Source organism: Elephantulus edwardii, unplaced genomic scaffold, assembly GCF_000299155.1.
Source record: "Elephantulus edwardii isolate Elephantulus edwardi_28Jun2011 unplaced genomic scaffold, EleEdw1.0 scaffold00005, whole genome shotgun sequence".
NCBI classification, from domain to species: Eukaryota; Metazoa; Chordata; class Mammalia; order Macroscelidea; family Macroscelididae; genus Elephantulus; species Elephantulus edwardii.
Window position 1 is genome coordinate 5,638,082 of NW_006399755.1, and position 18,218 is coordinate 5,656,299.

General features: G+C 37.6%; 1 protein-coding gene across 1 annotated transcript in view; it reads right to left on the reverse strand.

Annotated features, from left to right (window-relative positions):
• The window catches only part of FAF1 (Fas (TNFRSF6) associated factor 1), a 548,275-nt gene that overhangs the window by 390,868 nt on the left and 139,189 nt on the right, over window positions 1-18,218 (reverse strand). Inside the window, exon 5 of the mRNA XM_006879662.1 lies at window positions 15,470-15,561. Coding sequence (XP_006879724.1) covers window positions 15,470-15,561 — 92 coding nt within the window. The remainder of the gene's footprint in view (window positions 1-15,469; window positions 15,562-18,218) is intronic.

Here is an 18,218-nt window from a genome sequence, read left to right on the forward strand (position 1 = left end):
GGATGCCACTCCTCCTTCCACCACTGAAGACTAGAAGGGTAATATAAAGGACAATACAGGTAACTCAAAAGACGAGAGTGAGCAGAAGTCAATAGGAAGCAGGCCTTCTTCTCTCCACTCTCCTTCCATTTAACCTAAAAGTCACACTGAAATATTTTCCATTTGGTCCTATGGAGACTTAATCCTGAAAGGACTGAAGGCATTATGAGGAATAAGAAAGAAGTATGAAAGTAGAGGAGCTGGTATACATTTTTCATGTATTGTCTTTGGGAGGGCCTCTACTCGCATCAGTGACCATCCACATGAAGAAGGCTGGTTGAATTCTTCCAAGTGATCTCAAGTAAAGCGATTTCTCTTCTGAGCCTATTTCCTTATCTAAGAGGGAAGGAAAAGACTGGACCGGATGATCTGAAAGCTCTTTCAGTTTTTATATTCTGTGACTGTCCATCCTTATTGCCAATCCTTCCCCAGCCTCCAGCTTACCCGCTTTCCAGAGAGCCATAGCCCTCTGTCATCTCTCGAATCACAGCTGTGTTCTTCCAGAACAGCAGCTCCACAAAGGCTTTCTGGTTGACTGCAGTCAATGCAAAGAATTTGGCCAAGATGTATTTGGCAAAAGTCACTAGCTCTTTGTAGGCCCCAGCAGCTTTCGCATTAGCATGATTAAATGTTCTGGGATTCCCATTCTTCTGAGTCAGCCACAGTTTGTGGAGAAAAAAACCAGTACATGGACAAGAGACACACAGGAAGATGAGTAAAGGGACAGGCAATATACAATATACAATACATGACACAATATTACTAAAGAAAGGGAAGACACTGTATGTCTATAGGTTGGCAGCACAACTCCTTACCACATTAGTATGTTACAGTATATCCTTGAATACAGCGAGGCAGCAGGGTATACCATACTCACTGCAGTTGAGTATGTTCTGACTCACAGCAATACTCAACTGGATTTCAGAGACTAGGGTGGGGGCAGCAAGGGGCAGGGCGTGATCAGGGATAATGTGTGTCCATCTATTTGCTTAAGAGCAGCCAGCTGTGCATCAGAACTGTCAGCCTTTTGGTTAGCAGTCCTATTTACATGTTATGCACTACACCACCACCAGATCTTATTCAATAAGAGGAAACTTGTGTAAACGCCTTAATCATAATTTTAAAAAATCTGACAAAATGGGTTAATGGTGCTAGAGCTACTATACCTATAATAATGCAATCTCAATCCAGATTCCATCAATAATTTAACTTTTTTTATCTTGAGATTTTAACAAAAGTTTATAGAGAACTTGGGATTTCCATTCATTCATAGTTGCACATTTTCCTCCCTACCCACCCAGGTGGCTTTTCTCTTTGAAAAAATTCTTTCATTGTTGCACAATTTCCTCCTCTCTGCCACAGTCCACTCAGTTATGCAGCTCTTATTCTGGATGGTTGTAATGCAAATAATATCTAATCCTATATTTATTTCAGTATGAAGATTTCATACTCTCTAATGTCAATGATAATACAATACAGCCACAGTAGTTGTAACAATCTGGTATTGGTAAAATGACAGACACAAACCTAGGGAACAGAATGAAGAAATTGGGAATAATTACATATCTATGTAGAACCAGCTTATCTTTGTCAAAGGGCAACATATTAAATGAGATAGTCATTTAAAAAAAATGCTGACAAAACTATATATCCATTTGCAAAATAAAATGAAATGAGAACCATACTTCACATAATACACAAAAAACTAACGCTAGATGGATCAAGAAATTATAAAACCTAAAAAAAATAACAATCAAACTTAGGGATCCTACTGTATAGTATAAAGAGACTAACAATCATAATGGGGGGGAAAAATACAAATAACAGAGAAGAAACTAGAAAGCTGGAACCTTCCAAAAATTAAACTAGATCAAAGTCTTTTCTAAAAGAGTAAAAAGAAAACCTACAGACAGGAGACAAATATTTGCCAATCATTTGCTATATCATAAAAGAAACTCATCCCTAAAATGTACAGAAAAATTCCAAGAACTAAAAAGAAAAGACAAACAACCCAATAACAAAATGGGCAAAGGACATGGATAGACACTTCACCAAAGAAGATATTCAGATGGTAGACAATGCTCAAAATTATTAAAGAAACAAATACATGCATACTAATGTTCACTGCATCATTTATAATAATGAAGAGATGGAAATAATTTTAGTGCATATCACAGATGAAAGCATAAACAAACCACAGTACATCCACACAATGGCATACAATGCAAATTCCAAAATAATGTGGACTTCTTTAAATATCACATAAGATGAGCCAATGGCGCAAGACACTGCACTGCAATCCCAGAGGTATGCGGTACAAATCCACCAGATGCTCTGCTGGAGAAGGAGGGAGCAATCTCCTCCTGTACCAGTCAGATCTGATTTGACGGTACACATAAAAATAATACAATAAAAATTAAAAAAAAAAAGATGAGCCAATGGTAATGAAGGAAGTTGTTCAGATTTTACCAAAAATAGTGAAAAACTAAGAACATAGGAATTGATGGAATACTGATTATGTTATCAAATATAACTACTCACCTAAAAGGAAGAGATTCAAATTTGTTTCCAGTAAAATAAATAAATAATACAGAAAGTAAGAAGTGAGAGAATGCAGGGATGAGTGGAAACAATGAGAGAGAGAGAGAGAAATAATACAATATGGAGATTATAAGTATGGTCATTCAAAATATTGCCCATAGCATCTTTCAATATTGCTACACAAGGCTTAAATTTATTTTTCAGTTTTTTCAGCTTCAGAAATGCAAAGCAAGTTCTTCCCTCCTTATTTTCCAATTGCAAATTTCTGCACATTGCATTATAGTACTTTGGTTTGTCTTCCCAAGCTGCCCTTTGAAAATATCTGTTCAGTTGTTTCATTTCAATATGTTTTCCTTTATATTTGGCTGCAGTGCAATCTTTAGAGTTTCTTCTGACATCCATTTTTATATTTTCCTTTCTTCTCTAACCTTGTGCTTTCTTCATGGATGATATCCTTGATACCGACCCACAACTCATCTGGTCTTCTATCATTGGTGCCCCATGCTTCAAACCTATTATTAAGACGACCATGAAATTTAGATGGAATTGATCAGGAAGCTGTTGTGTGAATGGAGCCGGGAAGCAATGCATGGTTTGGAATTGGAAAGGGAGTGTGTCAGAGTTGTATTCTCTCTCCATACCTGTTCAACCCGAGAAGCTGGACTCTATGAAGAGGAATATGGCATTGGGATTGGAGGGAAATTCATTAATAACCTGTATTACACAGATGACACAACCTTGCTTGATGAAAGTGAGGAGGACTTGACGCACTTGTTGCAGAAGATCAAGGAATGTAGCCTTCAGTATGGTTTGTGTCCCATTATCAAGAAAACAAAGATTCTTACCAGTTGACCTATAGGCAATGTCATGATGGATGGGAGGAGGAGACTGAAACTGTCAAGAGCTTCATCTTGCTTGGATCCACAATAAACACCCTTGGTATGATTACTCAGGAAATAAGGAGATGCAGTGCACAGGAAAATCTGCAGTTCGGGTGGGGCCTTTCCAAATTATTGAGGAGTAGTGATGTCATTTTGAGGACTAAGGTATGTGTCAGATGCAGGCCTCAGGACTAAGGTGTGTCTGATTCTGATTACTAGCTTTACATCTGAGACCTAGACAATGAATAGAGATGACAGAAAAAGAACTGACACATTTAAGCCACGGACGGCCAAGTCTTAGAGGTGGTGCTGCCGAAGTGCTCTTTGGAGGCAAGAACATTAAGGCTTCACCTCACATATGCTAGACATATAGATAGGAGGTGCTATTCCTTGGAAAGGGACACGATGTTGGGAAGGATGGAGGCTAGGCAAAGGAGAGGAAGCCCCTCAACCACGTGGACTGACAAGGTGACTGCTGAAATGGGTTCATGTGTCAGAAGTGTGAGGATGGTGCAGGACAGGACTGGGGTTCAGATCTTTTGTTCACAGGGTTGAAATGAGCCATACTCAACTCAACAGCACCTAACAACAACAATAATAATAATCAGGGTCATAAAACTATGTAAGTATGAATGGCTGAATGAACACCAACCTGTTCTATAAACTTTAATTAAAATCTGAACAATAAGTAAATGAACAAAAAGAGATACAACTACTAGATATATTACTACACTTGAGTGGTAGCATATCATAATTGCTGATGTCAGATGGATCTTGGCTGAGAGTAGAGAATACCAGAAGAATGTCTATTTGCGCTTTATTGATTATGTACTCGACTGTTTGGATCAGAATAAATGATGGCTAACACTGATATGAATGGAAACACTTAATCATGCTCATGGTTCAAAACTGGGAAATGTGTGCATCAAGGTTGTATCCTTTCTCTAAAATTATGCAATCTGTATACTGTGCAAATCACTCAAGAAGCTAGATCACATAAAAAGAATGTAGTATCAGGACTGGAAGAATCCTTCATCAAAAACCTGTATTATGCTGATGACACACAAAACTTTGCTTGCATAAAGCAAAGAGGATTTTAAATATTTATTGCAGAAGATGAAAGACTACACCCTAAAAAAATGGTTCATCAAAACACTTCAGAGAAACAAAAATGAAGTGGTAGGTATAGCACTCCCTGACCTCAAAACAGTAACCAAAACAGCATGATACTGGTACAGTAACAGGTACATTGATCAGTGGAACAAAATTAAGAACCCAGAAATAGACCCAGCTATCTATGGTCAACCAGTACTCAACAAGGAAATCAAAGCATCAAATGGGGAAATGACCACCTCTTCACCAAATGGTGCTGGCAAAACTGGACTTCACCTGCTCAAACAAGATCCACATCTCATACCATATACAAAATCAACTAAAGATGGATCAAAGGCCTGGGAATAAAGCCCTAAACCATAAAGTTCATAAAAGACAAATGGGGATCAAGCTTAGAAGTACTACTCCAAGGTACAAAGACTCAAATACAGCCAGATATGTAAAACCTGAAGAGGATAAAATTGATGAATGGGACCTTTTAAAGATTAAATCCATGCGTGCATAAAAAATTTTTTCCTACAAGGTGAAAAGAAAACCTACTGACTGGGAATAAACATTTGGCAATACCATCTCAGACAAGTGTCTCATAATAAAAGTTTATAGAATATTTGTGGGCCTCCACAAGAAAAACACTGATAACCCAATTACAAAGTGAGCAAAAGACAGGCAAAGAATTTTCACAGAGGAAGACATTCAAATGGCAAACAGACATATGAAGAAATGTTCCAAATCATTGGCAATAAGAGACATGGAAATCAAAACCACAATGAAGTACCATCTCACTCCAGTAGCCATGGCAAATTTTAACAAGACAGCATGTAATAAAAGTTGCAGAGGATTTGATGAGATAGGAACTCTTACACATTGTTGGTGGGATTGTACAATGGTACAACCACTCTAGAAGGCAGTTTGGCACTTCCTCAAAAGCTGAACATAGAAATTCCATATAACCCAGATATTCCATTGCTTGGAATATACCCCCCAAAAATGAGAACTCACGCTCAAATAGAAATTTGTACACCAATATTCATAACAGCATTACTCGTCCTCACAAGAACACAGGAACAGCCCAGATATCCAACTACAAATGAAAGGATTGAGAAATTGTGGTACATTCATTACATTCATACAATGGAATACTACACAGCATGCAGGAGCAATGATTTTGTAAATTACTACCTAACTTGGGAGGGACTGGAGAGCATTATGCTGAGTGAACGAACTCAGTCCCACAAGGACAAATACTGTATAAAACCATTAATGTAGAATGAAGATGAGGATCCAAGGCAGGGGGGAGGGTGGAAACAGAGGGGTGATGATAGAGGGGTAGGGTGTTAATCACTGGGTTACACAATTTGATGAGTGGGTGAGGTGAAGGAAATAGGAAAGATATTTTGTGAAAAACAATGTATTCTAACTTTGTAAATAAGTCAGAATAAAATAAAGACATTTTTTTCAAAATAGGTTGCATCTCAATATTGAGAAAACAAAAATTCTCACCACAGGACCAAATAACATTTTGATTGACAGGAAAAGTACTCAAGTTCTCACAATTTTGTTTCACTGAGATCCACAATCAACACCAGCATCAACAACAGCAGTCAAAAAAAAAATCACAATGTAATGTACTGGGAAAATCTGCTTTTAAGGACATCTTCAAAGTGTTAAAGAGCAACAATGGCAGTTTAAAGACTTAGGATCACCTGATCTAAGCCATGGTATTATTTTTTTTGCATCTGAAAGTTGGGAAATTAAGAAAAAAACAACAGATGGCAAAAGAAAAATTGATGTCTCTGAGTTGCATTGTTGGAAAAGGGACAAGAGGTGGGAAAAGGGTGGAAAAAGACTAGAGGACTATCCCATCAACTGAAAAAAGAACGAACAATTCTGTCTTGGATAAAGTTGAATCAAGGTGCAAAGACAGTGAAATGGAATCTCACATATTTTGGGCATGTTGTCAGGAGGGGCCAGTCTTAGAAAAAGGACATTATGCTGGAAAAGACAGAAGGTAAGAGAAAGATTCCTAACAAGATGAACTGACACAGTGACTATAACAATGAGTTGTAGAATGTTTTTATTTTTGTTGATTGCCATTGAGTTGAGCACAACTCATTGCAATCGGAAGAAGAACGGGCCTGAGGCCTTTCTATAATTACTGTCATTAAACAAAGTTCATAGAGCTTCCAGAGGCAAGATCTAGTGTATCAGATACCATAAGGATGCCACAGGCAGGAGCAAAGTTCAGATCTGTTGTTCATATTTCCCTATGAATTAGAGGTGACTCAGTGGCACTTAATAACACCACCAGTTAATATACTTTGATTACCTAGCAACATTGCTGGGTTCTGTGAGAATCACTGTTATGAATTCATAGCTGTTGAGTTGGAACTGACTCATAATGGACTCTCCAGCAGGTTTTCAGAGAAGACAGTCCATTTTTCTTCCATACAGCAGCTGAAGGATTCAATTTTTCAGAGAGATTGGCGTCTTCAGGTTGGATGTACGACTTCCCAAAGACTATGCTACCAGAGCCACACAGATTTAAGCAGAACAGACTTTTTTTTTAAGCAGGACACTACAGGAAGAGAGGAACAACAGAGGTGAGAATGTGTATACATATGAAATTACTGTAATGAATTACTTGAGTAAAGGAAGGAAGAAAAAGCATAAAGAGATAATAATCATGAAAAAGTGGTAGAAAAGATGGACCAGAGCTTCCAGCAAAGTTGGAAAATTTTGAGAGGACACACACACACAAAAAAAAAAAAAACCCAAAACACACCACTAAAAAGAGATGGCACTGACATCCAAGCAGATATATGCACACCCATGTTTATCAGGGCTTTGTTCACAATAGCAAGGAGTTGGAAACAACCTAAGTGCCCATCAACAAATGAATGGATAGAGACGCTCTGGTATATTCACACAATGGAATACACATTGCATTGAAAAACAAGGAACTCATGCAATATTATTCAAAATGGGTGACCCTGGAGGACAATATGCTGAGTGAAGTATCTCAGTCACAAAAGGACAAATGGTGCCACTGTTGTAAAATAGGACTGACCTCGGGGTTGGGAGGAGACTGAGAAAGATGGGTTCAATAACGTATACTGCTTTGAAATAGATGAGGGAGAAAACTGGTTAGAGGGAATATGTGATTAGGTATTTTTGTCATGACAGGATTCCAGAGTGAAGGCTGCAAAGCGGAGTAGACCTTGGGGGGAGGATTGTAAAACAATGAAAGCATTTTTCTTTTACTTTTCCAAGAGGGTAGTGTACTGGGGGGCAGGGTTGGAAGGGGAGAAAAGTGCAAAACAATAAATGAATGGAAATCCAAAGTCTCTGTAAATTAATAATAATTTTTTTTTTAAAAAGAGAGATGGTGACAAGAAAATGAGAAGACTGAAAATAAAATTTTAGAGCTACTGTCTTTACTTGGAACCAGGACTGGCATCCACTTCCTAAACAACCATCTTTACTAATAAATGAAAGACTAAGGGAAGATATGATTAAGTTAGAAAGGAAAAAAACCAGCCCTTGGATCGGTGAATTTCAAGGACTGAGAGAGCCAGTTTTTGGTGGCATGAAATATAAAAGCATTAACATTTCTAAGAGGACAGAAGTGTGTATAGATAGATAAGAATATCATTTGGCAAGAGTGACTTGGAAAGGGCAGATGATTTTAGTAATTACTGGCCAAGAGTGACATAATTTTTTTATATAAAGATTAAAACTGAGTGATTTCAGAGAGGAATAGTCTGGAAGTGAAAATTAAAAACAATAAAGATATCTATCTGACTGCTAAATCCAATAGTATAAAGCCTGACCCAAGGTGTGTAAAAAAAACCAAAACAAAACAAAACAAAAACCAAAACTCAGAAATGCTGCAGAGAAAACATGGTATCACATAAGACAGATTCAGCCTACACCAAGAAGGTAAAAACAATGTACAAAGCAGAGACTAATAATAAAGGGAAATTTTTGACATCTTACATTGTTTAATTTCGTGCTTCTACCACCATAAATGTTGACTGTGGGTCCAAGTAAAACAAAAGTATTAAAAACTTCACTCTTTTCTTCATTAGTCAGAATGTGGCTTACTGACTAAGGTGTGAGGCATTCTGTTTTCTTTGTGTGTTGGTAAAACTGAAGGCTATAGTCATTTCTTGAAAAAAAAAAAAAAATCTAAAAATCCTATTAGTCATTCATATACATTTTATGACTAGTTACAATTTCATATTGTCATTCATAAATATTTTATAACATTAATCACAACAATTATAATATCTGAACAATCACTTATTGTATATTGCTTTTCCTTACACCCAATTGGTACAACTTATTAATCTTTACTTTTTCCTTCCCTTCCTGGTAAGCCATCCAAGAATAGTCTATCTGCATAAACCTTAAAGGTTGTAGTTGTTGTTAGGTGCCATCAAGTTGAATATAACTCATAACCCACAAACAAAAGATCTGAACGCTGCTCTTTCCTGTGCCATCCTCACACTTCCTGTCACACAAGAGTCCATTGCAGCAGTCATCATGTCAATCCACTTGGTTGAATGTCTTCCTCTCCTTTGCCAACCCTCTACTCTTCTCAGAATCATGCTTCTCACCAAGAAATAACCTCTCCTAGCAACATGTCCAAAGTATATGAGGTGAAGCCTCATCATTCTTGCCTAGCAACATGCCCAAAGTATGTGAAGTGAAGCCTCTATGAGCACTATGTCTCCAAGACATATCTGTTCTCTTGGCTGTCCATGGGATGTTTAGTGCTCTCCTCCAACACCATAGCTAAATGGTGTCAATTCTTTTTCTGTTGCCCTTATTCATTGTCCAGCTCTCAAATGCATAGCAAGTGATCAGAAAAACTATCCCTTGAATCAGATGCACCTTAATCCTCAAATTTACATCAACATTCCTCAATAATTTGGAGAGGTTCCTAACTGCAGGTTTTCCCCGTGCTATGCATCTCCTTATTTCCTAACTCCTGGTACCAAGGTGATATAACTGAATGTGGAAACTATTGTCCACTACCACTGATATCACATGGAAGCAAACTACTGCTGAAGATCATTCAAAAATGGCTAGAATAGTATATATAGGAAAATACCCGAAGTTCAAGCAAGATTTAGAAAAGGACATAGCATTGTGATACCACTGTTGGTGTCAGATGGATCCTGGTTGAAAGTAAGGAATACCAGAAAAATGTCTACTGGGCTTTATTGACTATACAAAGGCATTTGACTGTGTGGATCATGACAAGTTGTGGCTGACACTGAGAAGAATGGGAATCCTAGAGCACTTCATTGTGCTCATGCAGAACCTAGACCTGGACCAGGAGGCTGTTGTCCAAACAGAGCAGGGGAACACTGCATGGTTTAAAATTGAGAAGGGCTGTATTCTCTCTCCATACCTATTTTATCGGAATGCTGAGCAAATATCTGAGAACCTCTTCTCTATGAAGAGGAGCATGACATCAGGATTGGAGGAAAACTCATTAATAACCTGCATTATGCAGATGACACAACCTTGCTTGCTGAAAGTGAACAGGACTTAAAACACTTCCTGCGAAGTATAAAGCAATGTAGCCTTCAGTAAGAACTGCATCTCATTATCAAGAAAACAAAGCTTCTTACCACTGGACCAATAAATAACATCATAACGGACAGAGAGGAGATTGAAACTGTCAATAGCTTCATCTTGCTTGAACCCACAATTAACACCCTTAGTACCAGCAGTCAGGAAACCTTTCCTTAGCTTTTTATAATAAAAATAACCTACTGTATGAGGAGGAATGTGGCATCAGGATTAGTGGAAGATTTATGAACAACCTATGTTATGCAGATGACACAACCCTGCTTGCTGAAACTGAGAAAGACCTGAAGCGCTTGGTGTAGAAGGTCAAGGACTGTAGCCTTCAATACAGACTGATGCTCAGGATCAAGGAAATAAGACTCTCACCACTGGGCCGATTGGAAGCATCAGTATGGATGGTGAAGAGATTGAGATTGATAATAGTTTTAGTTTGCTTGGCTCCACAGTCAACACTCTTGGTACCAGCAAACAGGAAATCAAGAGACGAATTGCACTGGGAAAGTCAGCTGTCAGGGACCTCTCTGGAGTACTGAAGAGCAACAACGTCAGGCTGGAGACTAAGGTGTACCTGATCCGGGCTACTGGCTTCACAATTTCGTGCTATGCATCAGAGAGCTGGACAGTGACAAGGGATGACAGAAAATGGATGCCTTTGAGCTGTAGTGCTGGAGAGAAGTGTTGACTATATCATGGACTGCTAGGAGAACAAACAGGTTTGTCCTTGAGAGGGCAAAGCCAGGCTGCTCTTTTGAGTCAAGGTTTCTGAACATACATTCTGACATACTTTGGGCATGTTGGTAGGAGGGACTAGCTGTTGGAGAGGGACATTATGTTTGGGAGAGTAGAGGGACAGTGCAGGAGAAGAAGACCCTTGATGAGATGGATCGATTCAGTGATTGGGGTGGCGGGAGTAGTGTGTTGGAGACAGTGAGGTTGGCACAGGATTGAGCAGGATTTAGGGCTCTTGTACACAGAGTCGCTATGAGTCACAAGTGACTCGATGGCACATAACAATACCACCAACAAATATACTTGCCCCTTTGTAACTGACTTAGCCTAATGTCCTCTCTCACTCTTTCTTCCTTGGAGCTACTGGTGGTTCCAAACCACCTGGCTTTAGGTTAGAAGCACAACTTATGGATTATGCCATCAAAGCTAAATATATCCAAGTTATGCAGAGTTTTCTGAACTCTTTGTTGCCTTTTCTATTGCACTTCACTCCACTGTGTAAATATACCAGTTTCTTCACACATTTGTCTGCTGATAGGCACTTCAATGTGGATTCTCTGCTTCTATAAATAATGCTGCAATGAACATGAGTGGGTAAATATCTATTTCTATCTTAACTCTTACTTATTTTAGATACATACCTAGAAGTTGGATTGCTGGATCAAATGATATGTCTATTCCAAACTTTCTAAAGAAACGTAAAACTGCTTTCCATAGTGGTTGAATCATTTTATATTCCCATTAGCAGTATTTGTGAGTGTCAATCTCCTCAATTCCTTGCCAACATTTGTTGTTTGTCTTATTAAATTTTGCTATTGTTGTGGGGTGAGATGGTATCTCACTGTTGTTTTAATCTGCCTCACTCTAATAGCTAATGATCTTGAGTATTTCTCCATGCATTAATTGGCCATTTGAATGTTTTCTTCAGTGAAGTGTCTAATCGTGTCCTATCTGTAAATGGATTGTCAATCTTTTTTCTTTGTTGATATGTTGCACTGTTCTATAAGCTTTAAAGATTAATCTCTTGTCATATGTTTCACTGGCAAATATTTTTCCCAATCTGTAGTTCTGTTACAGAAGGTAACATTTAAGCTGTGTCTTATAGAATGATAGAGATGCCATGTAAAGAATTAGAGGTAAAAATCCCAGGCTATTGAACACAATCTGTCAGAGATGCATTGTAAGGGAGTTTCTATGGCTGTAGAGTGCAAAGTGAGTCCAAGAAAGATCAAGATGCACCTTTGGCAATAAGAAGAGGGTAAATAATATTTAAAACATGGTAGGCAGTTTGAATTTTATTCAACATACAATTAAAATGCTATGTTTAGCTTATAATTAAAATTACACATTTTAAAGACCATTCTGGCAGCTGGGTGGAAAGTAAGTAAACTGGAAAACCCAAGAAAAGAGGTAGGAAAGAAACAATGATGCAGCTATTACATTTGTCTAGGCAAGAGATAATAAATAATGGCCTAGCTAAGGAACTTAGAATAAAAATACTGAAATATGACCATAGTTTAGATACATGTTGAACATAGGTTTTAGGATTTAACAAAAATTTAGATGCTGTGAGAAACAGAAATATTAATGTCCATCCATGTTTGCCCTTAGTTTTGGTGATTCACTGATACTGTTATAAGGGGAGACTGGTAGAGAAACAGCATAAGAAGGAAGATAAAAATTCTATCTTAAACGTGTGGCTTTTAAGACATGCAAGTACAGACATCAATTACTAATTTGGATATGCAGTTAATGGCATATCAGATAAAAATATAAATTAGAGAATAGGAAGAATCGTTCTGATATATATAGCAGAAATAAGGAAGAAAATTATTGTTGATAGGTATCATCAAGTCATCAAATTGACTTCTGCTAAGAGATCATATAAACAATAGATTTGAGCTTTGACGTGAACTATTTGGGCCCATGTTACAGTCACTGTGTCAATTTGAGTATTCTTCTCTTCCTGTGACCTTAAACTTTTCATAGTATATTGTCTTCTTCCAGGGACTGGTCCCTCCAGACAGCATGCCCAAAATATCTGAGTTTCACCATCCTTGACTCTAAGAAGCACCCTGGCTGCACTTCCTCCAAGACAAACTTGTTTATTCTTTGTATTTATGTATGTGTGTGTATATATTTTAAAAGACAAAGAACATATAAACGTAAAAAATAGCCTAAAATATTATAATAAAGATTATGCTCAAGTAGAAGAACACATAGCTTTAAGAACTTTATCAAGATGCTTGCATTTCTCTTTACAATCTACTGAAAATATGAATGACTGAGTCAGACCCACAAGTTTCTCAATAAATGACTGAACAGTATAGCTGTGTAAACTAACATTTTATTGCTGTCAGTCAGTTTTGTTTTTTAAATCAACATACCAAATAGGACAGCTATAAGCACAAAATTTTAACACATCATGGCCTTTAACAAATGGAGACTGCTACCCATTTTTGTATACTCTATGACTTAAAAATTATTAACTTATTTTTAAAAGTCAAAAGAGTACTTCATGATAAATAAAATTCCAATCTGTGTTCATAAATATAGTTTTACAGGAACATAGTTTTGCTAATTCTTTCACATATTGTCTGTAACTGTTTTCATATAATAGTAACAAAGTGGAAGAACTAAAATAGAAAGTGTACAACCACAAAAAAAATTACTCTAAGAAGTTGTGGCTCTAATATACTAGGAGCGCTGGTGGCCTAGTTGTAAAAATGTATTCTGTCAAACAACTATGAGATATCATCTCACTCCAGTAACAACAGCAAAAGTTTACAAATGCAAACAACAAATGTTGGCGAGGTTGCAGAGAAAGTGGAACCCTTATTCACTGTTGGGTGGGAGTGTAATGGTGCTACCACTATGAAAGGCAGTACGGTGCTTTCTCAAAAAGTTGCAAAGAGAAATACCATTTGACCCAGCAATTCCACTACTGGGAATATACCCTAAAGAAACTGTAACTGCCACCCAAGTAGATATATGCACACTTATGTTTACTGCAGATTTGTACACAATAGCAAAGAGCTGGAAACAACTCAAATGCCCATCAACAAATTAAGAACTAGAGAACCTGTGATACATTCACACATGGAATACTATGCTGCACTGAAAAACCAGGAACTCATGAATTATTATACAAAATGGGTGACCCTGGAGGACTTTTATGCTGAGTAAAATATCTCAGTCACAAGAAGACAAAGAAAGCATAATGCCACTGTTATAAAAAAGGACTGACATGGGGGCTGGGGGAAAATTAAGAAAAGAGGGGTAAATAATCTACACAGCATTGAAACAGATGAGGGCAAGAAATGTATAATTAGGTATTATTGGCATGACAAGAATGCAGAGTAAGAGCTGCAAGGTAAAGTGGTCTGGGGTGGGGGTGGGGAGACTGTAAAACAATGAGACTACTTTTTCCCCCAAGAAAAAAGCAGTATGAGGGGGAGGGGGAGGAGGGAGGAAAATGTGCAACAATTAATGATTGGAAACTCAAGCTCTTTATAAACTTTCATTAAAATCTCAATTAAAAAATTTTTTAAAAAATGTATTCTGTCAACCCTAAGGCATTCAGTTCAAACCAACCAGTGCAGGAAAGAGAGGGGCAATCTCCTCCCATGCGACTTGAGGCCTCTGAAAACTCTCTGGAAGGCACCTTTATGTTGGTTTTGATTTTGTGTATACAACAATATATTATACAAGCTATTTCTACCATATATCTAAATAGCTTGTCAAAGACAAATGCTTATAAATACTTGATTAAAATACTGATACAGCAAATAAATTCACATGTAAGTACAAATAAACATTTTATCTACCAAAAGCCACTGACAAAAAAGAAATGAACCAAAAGCTGAAAATTCTAAATGTATGCCTAGTTATGGAAATACCAAGAATCTGGAATGAAAAGATAATAACCTGATTTATTCCCCTTGTTCCCCTCTCTAACAACAACAAAATGTGTGACATATTTAATAACTGAGGCCTCTGAGTCCCTGTGAACAATAACTATTCTCTTAAAACTGCAATACTTTGTGCAAATTCCTAAAATATAATGCATTCATTAAAATACAATTGATTACACCTGTAGCTATCCAAGTAAACAAAGAAAGAAATATTCTTACCAATTATATTTTCCAAGTTTTACAATTTTTCCTATTATTATCTTTGTTCCATAATTAATACTTGGCATAAATGCACACATTGTGTATGACTTCTTTCGGGCCAATAAGTAATTGTTCGGTAAATTATTACTCCCGGGCACTGACACCCTATGAAGTTTGAGAAAAAAGTAAAAGCTCTCAAAAGAGTGCAAAACTAACTCCTTTAAAAGAATCAGAATGTGAAAAACATGCTACATAGTGTTTTCATTTACATGCCTATCTCATTTAAGTATTAAAAATGCTTTAAGCTAAAAAATATTTTATATTTTTTAAGCAAAGTTACTATCAAAAATTCACACTGCTATTGTATGGGAAAACATTAAACCAATTTTTATATCATTTATTCGATAACGACTTCATTTTCTTTTACTTCTAGGCAAGTAAGAAACTCACACTGTCTTCCACATCTCCAGTCTTCCAGCCTTTCAACAGCATTTTAGACACAGGTATCTGAAGTTCATTTTCTAGAATCTGTTTAATCTCACCTGTATAAATAAGAAAAGACTGAATATTACCAAAACAGTAAGACAGTCAAGATCTGTACATAACCAGGGCTAACATTAATATTTGGCATTCAGAGCAGTCAAGGACTGCTGAATAATGAGTAAGAGAAATTTCAGTAATCCAAACTTCAAATCTTTTTGATGAAACAACATATTGCTCCTCTGGAGAATTCAAGTTTCAACATTAATGCTGATAAAACTTCTTTTGTTTAATCAATCAATTAATCAGTTAATTAAATACCTAACTTGATCAAAGAAATGGATACAGTGATTTTGCTGGCAAGAGGAAGAATAGAAGGGAGTGGTGGGTGAACAAAAGATCATCTATTTCAAAGCAGGCAACCAACAATGCTCCCTATGTGCTTGTTTTATAGTAGTTTCAGTCAGCCACATACTTGATCCAAAGCATTATACAACAGGGAAAGCATATCTATCTTACCTACCACTAGAATCTGCAAGATGAAAGACTTGGCTCTCTTCTGTCAAATGGTTACACTCTTAAACTACAAGGAGTGCAGGTCTACACTATAACACATGAGGTCACCATGACTCAGAAATGATTCTACAGTAATTAATTAAAAGTTCCAAGGTTGAAATGAGATAACACACATCAAAGTAGCTGAAAGATAAAATCAATGTATATAATCTAGAGGACAATTTAAAACTGAGTTAAAGAGAAGGCAAGAGAATTTCAGGTAAGTGAAAAAACTGTTAGAATAGTTAAAACAAGGTTTATGATAAGTGTTAGCTTAAAATATAGCTTGACATGCAGATAAGGAAATGAAGAACCATGAAATCAAAGCAAGAAAATATATCTTAGTGAAAACAAAAAGTGGGAAGGTATTTTTAACAACAACAAAAAATACAGTGGTAATAGGAAAAGTAGGAAAGTAGGTTTTCGGAACCAGGACAGGGTTCAGAGCTGCTGTACATAGGGTCGTTATGGGTCACGGGTGACTTGACAGCACGTAACAACAACATAAACACAAATCAGTAAGCTGATATACTTTACTATTAAGAAGATGACTCAGGTTGTTATTAGGTGCTGTCTGGTCACCTATGACTCACAGCAACACGATGAACAACAAATCTGAACCCTGTCCTATGCTGTACCACCCTCAAGATCTCCCATGTGTAAGTCCATTGTTAAGTCACTGTCATCTATCTTGTTCACAGTCCTCCTTTCGTCTTGTGACCCTCCACGTTTCCTAACATGATTGCTTGTCCCAAAGGTTGATACCTCCTCGCAACTCACCCAAAGTATGTGAGACCCGGTTTCACTATTCTTGCCTCTAAAGTAGCACCCTCACTTCTAGGGAATATTCTGATAGTACCTGTTATTGTTGTTGTTATGTGCCCTCGAATCCTTGCGACCCATAGAGACAAAAGCCCTAAACTCTGCTCTGTCCTGTGGCAATCGCAGTATCTCCAACACACCCATCTCAATTACCCCAGTCACTGAATCAATCCACCTCAGAGAGGGCCTTCCTCTCCTGCACCAAGCATGATGTCCCTTTCCAAGGACCTCTCCCTCCTTACATGTCCAAAGTATGTTAGACGAAGCCCCAGAATCTTTGCCTCCAAGGAGCCGCCCGGTTTAATCCTCTCCAGGATGAATCTGTTTTCCTAGCAGTCCATGGTACCCTCAATAATCTTCTCCAGCACCACAGCTCAAAGGCATCAATTCTCCTTCTATCCTCCTCAGTCACTGTACCTAAGCAAAGAAAATCCATCTATTCTTCTTAAAGTCCATGTTGTTGTTGTTGTTATATGCCGTCGAGTCATTTGCAACTCACAGCGACCCTATGTACAACAGCCCTAAACCCTGCTCTATCCTGTGCCAATCTCATTGCCTCTGACACACCCATCCCGATTACCCCACTCACTGAATCAATCCACCTCATAGAGGGTCTTCCCCTCCTGCGCTGTCCCTCTACTCTACCCAGCATGATGTCCCTCTCCAAAGACCTATCTCTCCTTACAACAAATCCAAAGTATGTCAGACGAAGCCCCAGAATCTTTGCCTCCAAGGAGTAGCCTGGTTTAACCCTCTCTAGGATGAATCTGTTTGTTTTCTTGGCAATCCATGGTACATTCAATACTCTTCTCCAGCACCACAGCTCAAAGGCGTCAATTCTCCTTCTGTCCTCCCTAGTCATTGTCCAGCTCATAGTATATTTAATATTGTTACTCCTAACCGCAAATGTGGCATCCACTTCCTAAACAACATGCCTCTGGAAACTATGAACTTTGAAAAACAACATATAGTTATAGAAAGGCTTCAAGTTTTTGTTCACAGGATCGTTGAGTTGTGCTCAACTAAACAGCAGTCAACAACCACCACCACCTAACTCAAAGGCATAAGTTCCTTGTTGAACTTTTTCATTGTTCATTTTGTGCATGTACATAAGCTAGAAGTAGGTGACAAATCACAACCTTTGTCAGGTAAATTCAAGTCTTCAAATTGACCTCTTTACTTTCCCCTCTCCCTCTCTTGTGATTTTAATGAAAGTTTACAGAACCATGCCAATGTCAATCTTCCAGAGAATATAAAAGATACAAACACCTACTTCTACCAATTGCAACTCATTTTAGATATTGTATTTTTAAATAGACTAATAATTTTATATTAATATCAA